Source organism: Papio anubis, chromosome 5 (assembly GCF_008728515.1).
Source record: "Papio anubis isolate 15944 chromosome 5, Panubis1.0, whole genome shotgun sequence".
Taxonomy (NCBI): Eukaryota; Metazoa; Chordata; class Mammalia; order Primates; family Cercopithecidae; genus Papio; species Papio anubis.
Genome location: NC_044980.1, coordinates 125,651,296 through 125,664,967, shown reverse-complemented (window position 1 = coordinate 125,664,967; position 13,672 = coordinate 125,651,296). Strand labels below are relative to the sequence as shown.

General features: G+C 39.3%; 1 protein-coding gene across 4 annotated transcripts in view; it reads left to right on the top strand.

Annotated features, from left to right (window-relative positions):
* AFF4 (AF4/FMR2 family member 4) overlaps positions 1-13,672 on the top strand; it is an 88,786-nt gene that overhangs the window by 61,874 nt on the left and 13,240 nt on the right. For all 4 annotated transcript variants that reach the window (XM_009209059.3, XM_009209061.4, XM_021939168.1 and 1 more), the window contains 7 exons: positions 1,722-1,776; positions 2,209-2,246; positions 2,967-3,129; positions 4,428-5,345; positions 8,501-8,589; positions 9,216-9,453; positions 13,089-13,183. In XM_009209059.3, the coding sequence (XP_009207323.1) occupies positions 1,722-1,776; positions 2,209-2,246; positions 2,967-3,129; positions 4,428-5,345; positions 8,501-8,589; positions 9,216-9,453; positions 13,089-13,183 (1,596 nt within the window). The remainder of the gene's footprint in view (positions 1-1,721; positions 1,777-2,208; positions 2,247-2,966; positions 3,130-4,427; positions 5,346-8,500; positions 8,590-9,215; positions 9,454-13,088; positions 13,184-13,672) is intronic.

Below are 13,672 nucleotides of genomic sequence, written 5' to 3'. Positions count from 1 at the left end.
ATAATATTTTGAACTTAGGGTCAGATATAGAAATGTAGGTTAAACTTTGAGGGGGAAGAGTACAAGTAGTTATTAGAGTGAAAGAAGATTTCCGTCTCGCTGATTGGAGATTGTCATGAAATTTTAAGAAAGGTAATGGAATTACTGGTAATGAGAAATTAGACATTTTTCTAGTTGTAGTTCTCCCTAAACTTTGTATTAATTTTTCCTCCCATGTAAAAAAACAAGGAATGTTTTGTGGGCTGTTACGTAGAAAATTTTAAGTTTAATGGTTTTGATTTTATGACCTTAAAAGAAAATTTACATCTTTAATTTTGCTTTCAAAAACAAATTCCAGAAACTGTCAGTTTATAGTATATGTGTGTACGTGTTTAAATTGATTTGAATTTTGATCAAGGGAGATTTTGGAACTTGGGAGTTTTTTTTTTTTGTTTGTTGTTGTTTTGTTTTTTTGAGACAGAGTCTCACTCTGTCGCCTAGGCTAGAGTGCAGTGATGGGATGTCATCTCCCTGCAACCTCCAGCTCCTGGGTTCAAGTGATTCTCCTGCTACCTCAGCCTCCCAGGTAGCTAGGCTACAGGTGCCCACCACCATGCCAGGCTAATTTTTGTATTTTTAGTAGAGACAAAGTTTCACCCTGTTGGCCTGGCTGGTCTCAAACTCATGACCTCAGGTGATTCGCCCACAGTCTTCCAAAGTAGTGGGATTACAGGCGTGAGCCACCGCACCCGGCCAGAATTTGGGAGTTTTAAAAATATATACGTAGTCAGCCATGCGCAGTGACTCACGCCTGTAATCCCAGCACTTTGGGAGGCCGAGGCAGGTGGATCACGAGGTCAGGAGATCGAGACCATCCTGGCTAACACGGTGAAACCCTGTCTCTATAAAAATACAAAAAATTAGCCGGGCGTGGTGGTGGGCACCTGTAGTCCAAGCTACTCGGGAGGCTGAGGCAGGAGAATGGCGTGAAGCCGGGAGGCAGAGCTTGCAGTGAGCTGAGATTGTGCCACTGCACTCCAGCCTGGATGACAGAGCGAGACTCGGTCTCAAAAAAAAAAAAAAATACACACACACACACACTCTTACATAGTCACACACACACACACACTCTTACATAGTCATTTTTGCTATATAGCCAAGACTTTTACCCAAAATATTTATTTCTACAGAGGGCACTTTGTTTCATAGCAAGGCATTTATGAACTAGAACTTTGGCTTAGGAAACTGTTCTGGTTTTCACAGTTACCCAGTTGTCATCAGTTACACTAATCTCTCTTTGTGGAACATGGGGGACAAAGGAAGAATTGCTTGATGCTTTCATTTTATCTTCCTTCTTTTTAGGAGTTATATCTCTTTAGTGGATTGTTGGGTATGACTTTGTTAATTTTTAATAATGAACGTGTGTGTGCACCTAGGGGAAAAGTTAGAGACTACAGAACTGAATATGAGAGTTTATAGAAAGTAGATTTTGTTTAATTAGAAAAGATGAATATTTTATTCATGGGAAGGATAGAGCTTATGGAATGGTTAAATTCCTCCATTCTCAATTTTGAGATTTTGAACCAAACCAGATAGAATAAGACTTACTGGTGTTTTGTTTTTTGGTTAAATCTGTGGCTACCACAGTGATTATTTCTAGAATTTTTAGTAGATATTTAGTACCCTGGCATACCATGTAAACTGTTCCAAAAATAATAATCCTTTCTGCCTTTTCCCTCTAGTATGTTAAAAGATGACTTAAAACTAAGCAGCAGTGAAGACAGTGATGGGGAACAGGTGTGTCTACTATTGTATTATTTTGCCAGTCTCACATAGTATTTGTATTTTATAAAAATGATAATTGAATAATGCATTTGTTACTTAAAATAAATTTCTTCTTATAAGCTTTCTGACACTGGAATGTTGTAGTTTTTTTCTCTGTATTTAAATCTCCATTTTTTTAAAAAATTGGGTTTTCCTCAACATTTATTATGGATCAAAACATACTCATGAAGCAGTAGATTATTGACAATAATAACTATTAACAAAGCTTTTGATCGTATTCGGGCAGTTCAGTTACTCTTTAGGTAAAAACAGTGTAAGTGTTAAACATAGTTGCATACATTAGAGAAGCCAGTTTTTTCTGTTAAGAGTTCAGATATTATTCACACTAAGCAAATAGAATACTGTTTATTCATTCACAGATGCCTTCTTATGTTTTAATTTTAGGATTGTGATAAGACAATGCCGAGGAGTACACCAGGAAGGTGGGCATCCTTTTCTTTTCTGTTTTATTGGTAAGAGTTGGGTCAGCCTGATAACATTGCAGGGATATAATAAGTGGCCTTATAGGTAAATATCAGTTTTGATAGTGGTTGTACAACTCTGTAAATTAACTAAAAATCATTGAATTATACACTTAAAGTGGGTGATTTGTGTATTATATCTCAAACTGTTTTTAAAAGGTGAGTATTAATACCTAAGTAGCACATCAGAAATTTTTAAAAAGAATTGTTCATTTCATTTACAGTGAAGTTCTGGATTCATAGATTTACAGCAGTGTAACACATAGTAAACATTTTAAAGAAAGTTGTGGCTGGACGTGGTGGCTCACGTCTGTAATCCCAGCACTTTGGGAGGCCTAAGTGGGCGGATCACCTGAGGCCAGAAGTTTGAGACCTGCCTGACCAATATGGTGAAACCCCGTCTCTACTAAAAATACAAAAATTAGCCGGGCGTGGTGGCGGGCGCCTGTAGTCCCAGCTACTTGGGAGGCTGAGACAGAAGAATTGCTTGAACCTGGGAGATGGAGGTTGCAGTGAGCCGAGATCGCGCCACTGCACTCCAGCCTGGGCGACAGAGCAAGACTCCATCTAAAAAAAAAAAAGAAAGAAAAGAAAAAAAGAAAGTTGGTTGTCCGATTTGGATGTTTTCCTGTTGTCAATGTAAAATAAACTTTGGACATTTGTATATTTCATCTCTTTTAGTAATTCTGAACCTTCACATCATAATAGTGAAGGAGCAGATAACTCCAGGGATGATTCTAGTAGCCACAGTGGATCTGAAAGCAGCTCTGGATCTGACTCAGAGAGTGAAAGTAGTTCCAGTGACAGTGAGGCAAATGAGCCATCCCAGAGTGCATCTCCTGAGGTGAGACAGAGGGAAGGGGGTACCTTCCATAGACCCTCTCAGGGTCCTTGGTGATGTCCATTTAAAACCTGATTCAAATATGAAAGGAGAAGGAAAGAACGTTCCATATTCTGACAAAAAGAAATTGTACTGTGTACCTTGGAGGAAACCTAGATGATTCCTTGTTGTTTGAACAAATTCGGTCTAGATTAGGAACTGCTTGGCATATTACAGGTCACTAAAATATTGTGTACCTTTAGTTTGCTCTTTTATTTTTATAACTCAACATGGTAATTGATGTTCTGTAGTTACAAAGAACATCACGTTGTTGATAAAAAGAATCTTATGTAATGTAATTTTAGTATAGCTTGTTAAATTGCAGTTAAAAATCTCTCTTTGTACCTACATCATTTGTTTACTTTCTAGAATTAAATATTCTGTATGGCCATTTGTAATTATACCTTTGAAATTGGATTCTTGAATAGGAATATTTGCTATTTAAAGGTCACATATCACATTAAGCTTATCTTTTTTTTTTTTTTTTGAGACGGAGTCTCGCTCTGTCACCCAGGCTGGAGTGCAGTGGCTGGATCTCAGCTCACTGCAAGCTCCGCCTCCCGGGTTCACGCCATTCTCCTGCCTCAGCCTCCCGAGTAGCTGGGACTACAGGCGCCCGCCACCTCGCCCGGCTAGTTTTTTGTATTTTTTAGTAGAGATGGGATTTCACCGTGTTAGCCAGGATGGTCTCGATCTCCTGACCTCATGATCCGCCCGTCTCGGCCTCCCAAAGTACTGGGATTACAGGCGTGAGCCACCGCGCCCGGCCCTTTTTTTTTTTTTGAAGACAGAATCTTACTCTGTCACCCAGGCTGGAGTGCATTGGCTCAATTTTGGCTCACTGCAACCTCTGCCTCCCGGGTTCAAGTGATTCTCCTGCCTCAGCCTTCTGAGTAGCTGCGATTACAGGCGTGCGCCACCACACCTGGCTAATTTTTGTATTTTTAGTAGAAACGGGATTTCACCATGTTGGTCAGACTGGTCTCAAACCCCTGACCTCATGATCCGCCCACCTCAGCCTCCCAAAGTGCTGGGATTACAGGTGTGAGCCACCGTGCCCGGCCGCTTATCTTCTTATTCAGATGATCAGATGATAAGAACTAATAGTCAATACTCAGCCCTTTGCTTTGGTTCATAGAGAACCATGGCAAGTAAATGCTTTTGTTGCATTAGGCATTGTGGTTTTTCCTCTTCTTTGAGGTTGTAAAGGGGGGAGAACGCTTCACTATTGAAAAAAGCATACATGTTTCTCTGTTTTTCAGCCTGAACCCCCGCCAACAAACAAATGGCAACTTGATAATTGGCTGAATAAAGTGAACCCACATAAAGTGTCACCCGCTTCTTCAGTGGACAGTAACATCCCATCATCTCAAGGCTACAAAAAGGAAGGCCGAGAGCAGGGCACTGGGAATAGCTATACTGATACAAGTGGACCTAAAGAAACGAGTTCCGCTACTCCTGGACGAGACTCCAAAACCATCCAAAAGGGATCAGAAAGTGGGCGTGGGAGGCAGAAATCTCCTGCACAGAGTGACAGCACAACACAGAGAAGAACTGTAGGCAAAAAACAACCCAAAAAGGCTGAGAAGACAGCTGCTGAAGAGCCTCGTGGAGGCCTGAAGATAGAAAGTGAAACTCCTGTAGACTTGGCTAGCAGCATGCCCTCCAGCAGACACAAAGCAGCCACCAAAGGCTCAAGGAAACCCAATATAAAGAAGGAGTCTAAGTCTTCCCCTCGACCTACAGCAGAGAAAAAGAAATATAAATCAACAAGTAAATCTTCCCAGAAATCAAGGGAAATCATAGAAACAGATACCTCATCCTCAGATTCAGATGAAAGCGAGAGCCTTCCTCCTTCCTCACAAACTCCTAAGTACCCCGAGAGCAATAGGACTCCTGTTAAGCCCTCCTCAGTGGAGGAAGAAGATAGCTTTTTTCGGCAACGAATGTTCTCTCCTATGGAAGAGAAGGAACTTCTTTCACCCCTCAGTGAGCCTGATGACAGGTATCCACTTATTGTGAAGATTGACCTGAATCTTTTGACTAGAATACCAGGAAAGCCTTACAAAGAAACAGAGCCGCCCAAGGGGGAAAAGAAAAATGTGCCAGAAAAGCACACGAGAGAGGCTCAGAAACAAGCCTCAGAAAAAGTTTCCAACAAAGGCAAGAGGAAGCATAAGGTTTGTGAAGGGTTTTTGTTGTTTGTTTTGAAACATCAGAATCTGAAATGCGGTGGAAATCTCAGTAAGCTACAAAGTAACAAGGCAGGTCATAAACTGTGAAGGAAAATAGTGGGTAAACCCAAGGCCCACTTGAGGCTACTTATGGAACAGTCTCTTGAAGATTTCTGTGTTTCTTGCCTGTGTCCTTCAGTTAAAGCAGGATAGTTGCTAATGAAATAAGAAATGAGCCAGTGCTTTTCAGCATGCGCTGACCAGTGTAGAGGTTAGAGAGCAGCAACTTGCAAACAGGCATTTGCAACATTCTCAACATTTTGGTTGTAGGTGTTTTTAGTTTTGGATACGTACTCCCCAAATTGTTATAATCCCTACCATTTTCTTATACAACCAGACCAAGGCACACTTTTAATAACTCATTTGCTGTGCACCTCTGTGCCCCAGCTTCTCTTCCTTAACAAAGGTCAGAACTAAAAATACTGCTGGCTCATAGCCAGCTCTCATCCCTAAATACTTCCAAGATAATTTTGGATATAGAGGCAAAATTTGTACATTTAAGGTCTGCTTTTCTTAGACTGAGGAAATGTGAAAATTCACACATGTCTATGATTGGAGGATAATAATCATACAATGAAGAGATCTGAATGACTACAAATATAGACACTCTGTGGGAAAAACAGCCTGATCTTTTCAGCTCTAGTGAGGAATTTTCAGGAGAACGTAAAGTTTTAAGTAGTCTGTATCAAAGAATACTGTAATTTCCCCTGATACATGTGTATGATCGTGAAAGACTAGAAGTTAAGTTTGAGTAGCTGAACAGATAGGTACCAGAATGGCCTTACCAAGTAAACTTGGAACACAAACACCACTCCAGTTGACGTGAGAATCACATATATTACAGGGAGAGTAGAGCACTTTCTTAAAATGGCGTGAGATATTTTCCTCTCTCCTTTTCATAAAACCACAGTGCCATGTGCAGATGATATATATTCAGACAAATTAGAATAATACCTCACTTCTTTTTTGAATCTTTAAAAATTGAAATTGTCCACATTATTTGAATTTTTAGAAAACCAATGCTTACTGCTCTCCTGACTATAGCTAATGAGTTTCCATTATCATTGTACAGGGATGTTTGCTGAACTAGTAAGCTGTTTAGGGCCACTGGCCCCTGTAGCCCACAGCCTTAGATTGCTAGACTTGGCTGTGGAATTTAATTCATAGAATTATGTGGAATAAGAGCTTGTGTATGATGGACTCTGCTCTTTAGGAACCTAGGATTTTTTTTATGGAATTTAAAAAGAATGATCCTTTTGTGCTTAAAAAGTATTACTTTTGTTGTAACATTTTATTTTATTTTTCTTACTTTTAGAGACAGGGTGTTGCTCTGTCACCTAGGCTGGAGTGCCATGGTATTCATAGCTCACTGTAACCTCAAACTCCTGGGTTCAAGTGATCCTCTCTCCTCAGCCTCCCGAGTAGCTAGGACTACGGGCATGCGACCCCACACCTGGCTAATTTTTTATAGAGATGGTGTCTTGCTGTGTTGCCCAAACTGGTCTCAAACTCCTGGAATCAAGCAGTCCTCCCACTCAGCCTCCCAAAGCACTGGCGTTACAGGTGTCAGCCACCACACCTGGCCCTTTTATAAGATATTCAAGCATTTAAAATATAAAGTGTCAAGGGCAATACCTGGAGATAAAGCAGGTAGTACTAAGAGAAGACCCAGTTAAGGGTAGTAAAGGATGTAGATTTCTTTTTCTCATGTTTTCATTTGTCTGTCTTTAATCATTTGTATAGGGGAACAGATTCTTTTGTTATGGTAGAATATTTGCATTCTTGTGCCCTGATATTTGAAACAAAAGGAAAACTTAGATTCACTTAGAAAAGTAACATTGGCAGTGGATGGGCCCACCACTTGTGTTTTCCATCAAAAAGTTTTTTCAGTCACTAGGTTGGGCTGTAATCAAAAGTAGGGACGACAAAAATTGTTGGCAAAGTTGTGAAAAAGTTGGAACTTTGATACGGTCCTGATGAAAATGGAAATGATACCACTGCTTTGGAACATAGTTTGGTAGTTACTGAAAAAGTTAAACATAGAATTACCTTTTGACCTGCAATTGTACTCCTAGGTATATATCCAAGAGAAATGAAAACATATGTCCACACAAAAACTTGTACTTGAATGTTCATAGTAGCATTATTCATATTAGCCAAAAAGTGGAAACAACCCATATGGCCATCACCTGATGAATGACTAAACAAAATGAATAAATTCTATGCAGTGAGTACTGTTCAGCCATAAATGAGAATGCCATACTGATCCATGCTGCAACATGGATGAACCTTAAAAATGTTACACTAAATGAAAGGAGCCACAAAGACCACATATATTGAATTATACCATTTTCCTGAAATGTCTAGAATAGGCAAATCTATAAAGATGAAGTGTGATTGTCAGTGTCTGGGGGAGGAAGAGATGGGTATGGAGTGTGTTTTCAGGATAACGAACATATTTTAAAATTCATTAAGCCGGCTGCAGTGGCTCAAACCTGTAATCCCAGCACTTTGGGAGGCCGAGATGGGCGGATAATGAGGTCAGGAGATTGAGACCATCCTGGCTAACGCGATGAAACCCCATCTCTACTGAAAATACAAAAAATTAGCCAGGAGGCTGAGGCAGGAGAATCACTTGAACCCGGGAGGTAGAGGTTGCAGTAAGCTGAGATCATGCCACTGCACTCCAGCCTGGGTGACAGATAAATAAATAAATTAAATTAAAATTCATTGTGGTGATGGTTGTACAACTCTGAATATACCAAATGTTATGGAATTGTGTACTTCTGAATAGTGAATTTCATGTTATGTAAATTATATCTTAATTATAATTTCACAGATACCACCCCTCAAATCATTACATTGAAAAGATGCCATCTTAGAGACTGTAGGAAATCTGTTTCAGTCTTTGGGTTCTGTGTATCTAAAATAGGAGACCTCAGCCTTAAAACCTAATCTTTTTGAATATTATTTAAATGAATTATTGTACTTCTCTTTTATCTTTCTGATGCTTAATCAGGGATAAACTCTGTGGGTAGCTAGTGCTGGAAGCTGAAGTTAGTTGAATAAAGATCAGACCACGGTTTCTATTTTTCATCTAGAATGAAGATGATAGCCGAGCCAGCGAGAGCAAGAAACCCAAAACAGAGGACAAGAATTCAGCAGGCCATAAGCCATCCAGCAACAGAGAGTACGTCCCCAAAACATGTTGCATGCTAATGTTGTTAATATATGTGTATCATTTGATACTGGGTACTTTCTAACATGCTCTGAGTGTTCGTTTTAGTAAGCGAGTGTTATATAAATGCACACACATAACATATGCCAAATAGTGGGAGCTTTCGCTTTTAGCTAATAGGGATGGAAGACATTTAAAATTTAATTAATTCTTCCTTTCTTCATTTTTTATTGGGGTAGGGGTGAGTATCAGGGGAGAATTAAAGTAAAGGTATGCCACTTTCTGGTTAGATGGCAAACTTACCTGTAATTTCCAAGAGACTGGTTGCCAACTTAAAAGTGGTAATCTCTTCATTCACTATTCATCATTTTGTTCATTCATTCAGCCAATATTTATTGAGTACTACTGAGTGGTAGGTCATGTTTTTGGCCCTGGATATACAACCACAGGAATAAAAACAGAAAAGATGCCTACCCTCACGGAATTTACAGTCTTATTTTGTTTTATAGAAATCATGTGTCCTAGTAATCAAATGGGGAAAAACAGATTTGTCTTGAAAGCAGACAAAGAGAAATGGAAAAATCAACTACCCCTGTATTACTTTGTGGAGAAATGAGGGCATTCGTTTGGTTTGGCAGGTCATCTAAGCAGAGTGCTGCAAAAGAAAAGGATTTGTTGCCTTCTCCTGCTGGGCCTGTTCCTTCAAAAGATCCAAAAACAGAGCATGGCTCTCGGAAGAGGACTATTAGTCAGTCTTCTTCCTTAAAGTCAAGCAGTAACAGCAAGGAGACTAGTGGCAGCAGCAGAAACAGTTCCTCTACATCCAAGCAGAAGAAGACCGAAGGGAAGACTTCCAGTAGTTCCAAGGAGGTTAAGGTAAAGTGTTGGGGGCCTGGGGCTTTTGAAAATCACTCAACTTGCCATGTGACTTTTCCAGGGTGACACTGTGCTTTGAAATTATTGTAACATATTAATAAATACATAGGCCTATGCCTTTTACCCTCTATATGTAATAATCTTGATAAATGAATACAGTGATGTAAGACTGTGAAGGCAGTAAGTCAGCTGGTCCATTGAAATAAAAACTCCTGGGTACAGTGGCTCATACCTGTAGTCCCAGCTATTTGGGAGGCTAAAATGGAAGGATCACTTGAGGAATTTGAGTCCAACCTGGGCAACGTGTTGAGACCCTGTCTATAAAAGAGCTTTAGAATTAAAAAAAAAAAAAAAAGATAGAAACCAGTAATTGGAAAAGTTAGTTATGGAAGTTTTTAAAATAAGAACTAAATGGTTTTAGTTGCTAGGACTGAGTTCTTGTATATTGTTTGAAATAGGCTTTGAGTTTCTCAGAGTTATACTTTACAAACTAGTTATGTTACGTAAAGTGACAAAGCAATCATTTGGCTTTGATTCATGAAATAGAAAAAGAAATCTTTAGCTAAGTTAGCACTGAAATTATTTCTAATTATTATTCCTAGGATACTCACAATGTAGGGGGGAGTATTCTTCACATTTATAGATGGGAGATTTGGATCAAAGGAGTTTGTTCAAGGCTATACTTTAATAGTCTCTCACCCTCAATTTGTTTACCAGGTCGTTTGCTTTCTAAACTGTTCTGATCAGAAGCAAATTTACTCAAATCAGAAAATACCTATTATTTAGTAAGCAAAGGTTTGAGAATTGAAAAATAAGACTCCTTAAAGCTCTTATATTTATTAACTGTGGTAAATTAAAAATTTTTTTAATTGAGATTATTTTAATTAACAACTTCTTAAATTTAAATACACAGAAAGCTTTTTCTCTAGCTGAACAGCCTCCTTCTGTAGTAGTTTAGTGTTAGCACAAGGTGCTTAGGACCTTGACTCTTACATTGGTCAGCTTTATTGGTCCAGTTTTCCATCTGCCTGCTGATGTTTTTTTCTCCATTTCCCATCCTTTAACTGTAGGATTTGAGGCCTCTGTGCTTGCTTCTTGAAACCTGCTATTGCTTTTTTTTTTACTTTTGAATAAGTGAGCTCTCCTCTTTTGGATTCTGCTATCTCATAGGTAAAAATCACTGTGTATGCTTCTATCACACATAAGAAGGGAGTTTCTTCAAGAAGTTTGTCAGCTTCTTGAAAGCAGAGATTTGTGTCTTGTTTTGTGTTTTATCCGGTGCTTAACTTGCTGGGTAATGAGGAAATATTTGTTAGATCAAATGTAGTCATTTGGTACTCTATTGTTTCCAACAAAATATAGAATAGGGCCTTACCACTTTGATTTCAATAGCTCTTGACACTTAACAGTTATTGAAGTTAATATTTGTTAGTCTTGACCATTCCCAAGTTAGGCAGTGACATTTGAATTTTTTAGATAACAATCTAATTTAATTAGGAAATATGCTATTTTTAATACTATCAATTAAAGAAAAAAATTAGAGGCCGGGCGTGGTGGCTCAAGCCTGTAATCCCAGCACTTTGGGAGGCTGAGACGGGTGGATCACGAGGTCAGGAGATCGAGACCATCCTGGCTAACCCAGTGAAACCCCGTCTCTACTAAAAATACAAAAAATTAGCCGGGCGTGGTGGTGGGCACCTGTAGTCCCAGCTACTTGGGAGGCTGAGGCAGGAGAATGGCGTGAACCCAGGAGGCGGAGCTTGCAGTGAGCCGAGATCGCGCCACTGCACTCCAGCCTGGGCGACAAAGCGAGACTCCATCTCAAAAAAAAAAAAAAAAAAGAAAAAGAAAAAGAAAAAATTAGATCCGGAAAACCAACATTACACATAGTTTTTATATAAGAAAACTGTGTTTAAATCTGTGTTTAAATATTTGGAAACATTTTCAGAAATCCTCTGAAAAGCATATCTGAATGTAGGTCCTTATGGGTCTATTTATAAAACATAGAGGCGGCCAGGCATGGTGGCTCACGGCCTATTATTCCAACACTTTGGGAGGCTGGCTGGAGGATTGCTTGAGCCCAGGAGGTTGAAGCCACAGTGAGCCATGATTGCGCTACTGCACTCCAGCCTAGGCAACAGAGTGAGATGCTGTCTCAAACAAATAAATAAATAAAACAGAGGGAAAGCTATCCTAGTAATGTTACAGTACAACATAATATTCAGAAAGCCATTTCTTTTTTTTTTTGAGACGGAGTCTTGCTCTGTCACCCAGGCTGGAGTGCAGTGGCCGAATCTCAGCTCACTGCAAGCTCCACCTCCTGGGTTTACACCATTCTCCTGCCTCAGCCTCCCAAGTAGCTGGGACTACAGGCGCCCACCACCTCGCCCGGCTAGTTTTTTTGTATTTTTTAGTAGAGACGGGGTTTCACCGGGTTAGCCAGGATGGTCTCGATCTCCTGACCTCGTGATCCACCCACCTCGGCCTCCCAAAGTGCTGGGATTACAGGCGTGAGCCACCACGCCCGGCCAGAAAGCCATTTCAAAGTACAATTATATATTTAAAAATTTTATATTTTATATAAATATAAAACATTGTATAATATTGGGTAAATTGTTAGGTAAAGTAAAATTATGTATTATTGGGTTTTCTAATGTTGAAACATCCATGCATTCCTGGAATAAATTCCACTTGTTTATGGTGTTTTATTATGGAAAAATGTATATTCATTTTATTTATTAAATTCCACTTGTTTATGGTGTTTTATTATGGAAAAATGTATATTCCTTATTAAAGACAGGGCTGGATGGGAGGCAGTTGAGAGAGAGTCATAGCTCTTTCATAAAGGGCTATATTGATAGGAGGCAGAAACATATAGTCAGGTGCAGTTGTACATGCCTACGGTCCCAGCTACTCAGGAGGCTGAGGCGGGAGAATCACTTGAGCCTAGGAGTTTAAGATCAACCTGAGCAACATAGCAAGACTTCATCTCTTAAAATAAAAAAAAGACATGTGGATGAGAGGCAGAGTAAAGTTTAAGAAAGTAACTTGGCTTTTGAAGTCTGGCAATTCTGAATTTAAAACTCAAATTCCAGGAATGCCACTTAAAACCTGTTTGAACTTAGGCAAGTTACTCAACCTCCTTGAGACTGCTTTTTCATTTTATCTTAATAGCAGTACTTATTTCATAGGTTTGTTAAAGGATTAACAATAATGCTAAGTACTTAGTTAACTTAGTGCCTGGTAAGTTGTAAGCACATAATAAACATTAGATGCTGTTAATATTATTGCTGTTTTCATTGACCAGGAACTACCAATAAATTTGCTGTAAGTAGTGCTGCCATTTTCATACTAGGCTTTTGTCTTCCTTATGTTTTAATGACTGCCTTGGCCAGTGCTTGGCATGTAGTAGACCCTTATATAAATATTAGAATGAATATTTCAGTTATATAAAATGGACCCTTTTTTTTTTTTTTAATTTACATTATGAAGTTTATAAAAGTTTTGTAACAAGGAAATTCATTATGAAAGGCAATGAAATTTCGTTTTTTTTTACCAGTGGCTGAAGAAATGCTATTAGTTTCATTTTTAATCTCCTTACAGTTTTCATTGTAGTTATATATTTTTTTGGTCAGGAAAAGGCTCCAAGTAGCTCCTCTAATTGTCCTCCATCTGCACCAACTCTTGATTCTTCTAAGCCTCGGAGAACAAAGCTTGTCTTTGATGACAGGTGAGATAATATGATTTTTTGTATGTGTATTTAAGAAATGATTCCAGTCAGCATGTAAGAAACTCATTTTAATTTCTATCATTGGCCGGGCGCGGTGGCTCACGCTTGTAATCCCAGCACTTTGGGAGGCCCAGGCAGGCGGATCACGAGGTCAGGAGTTTGAGACCAGCCTGACCAACATGGAGAAACCCTGTCTGTACTAAAAATACAAAAATTAGCTGGGTGTGGTGGTGCGCCCCTGTAATCGCAGCTATTCAGGAGGCTGAGGCAGGAGAATTGCTTGAACCTGGGAGGCAGAGGTTGCAGTGAGCCGAGATCGCGCCACTGCACTCCTGCCTGGGCGACAGAGTGAGACTCCGTCTCAAAAAAATAAATAAATAAATAAACCTATCATTGATCAGAAGGATGTATACTTATGTATGATCTGCAGAATATTCAGGTTTCAATTTGAACAGTACCCACTAGTCCAAGTACTGATCCTTTAGCTTA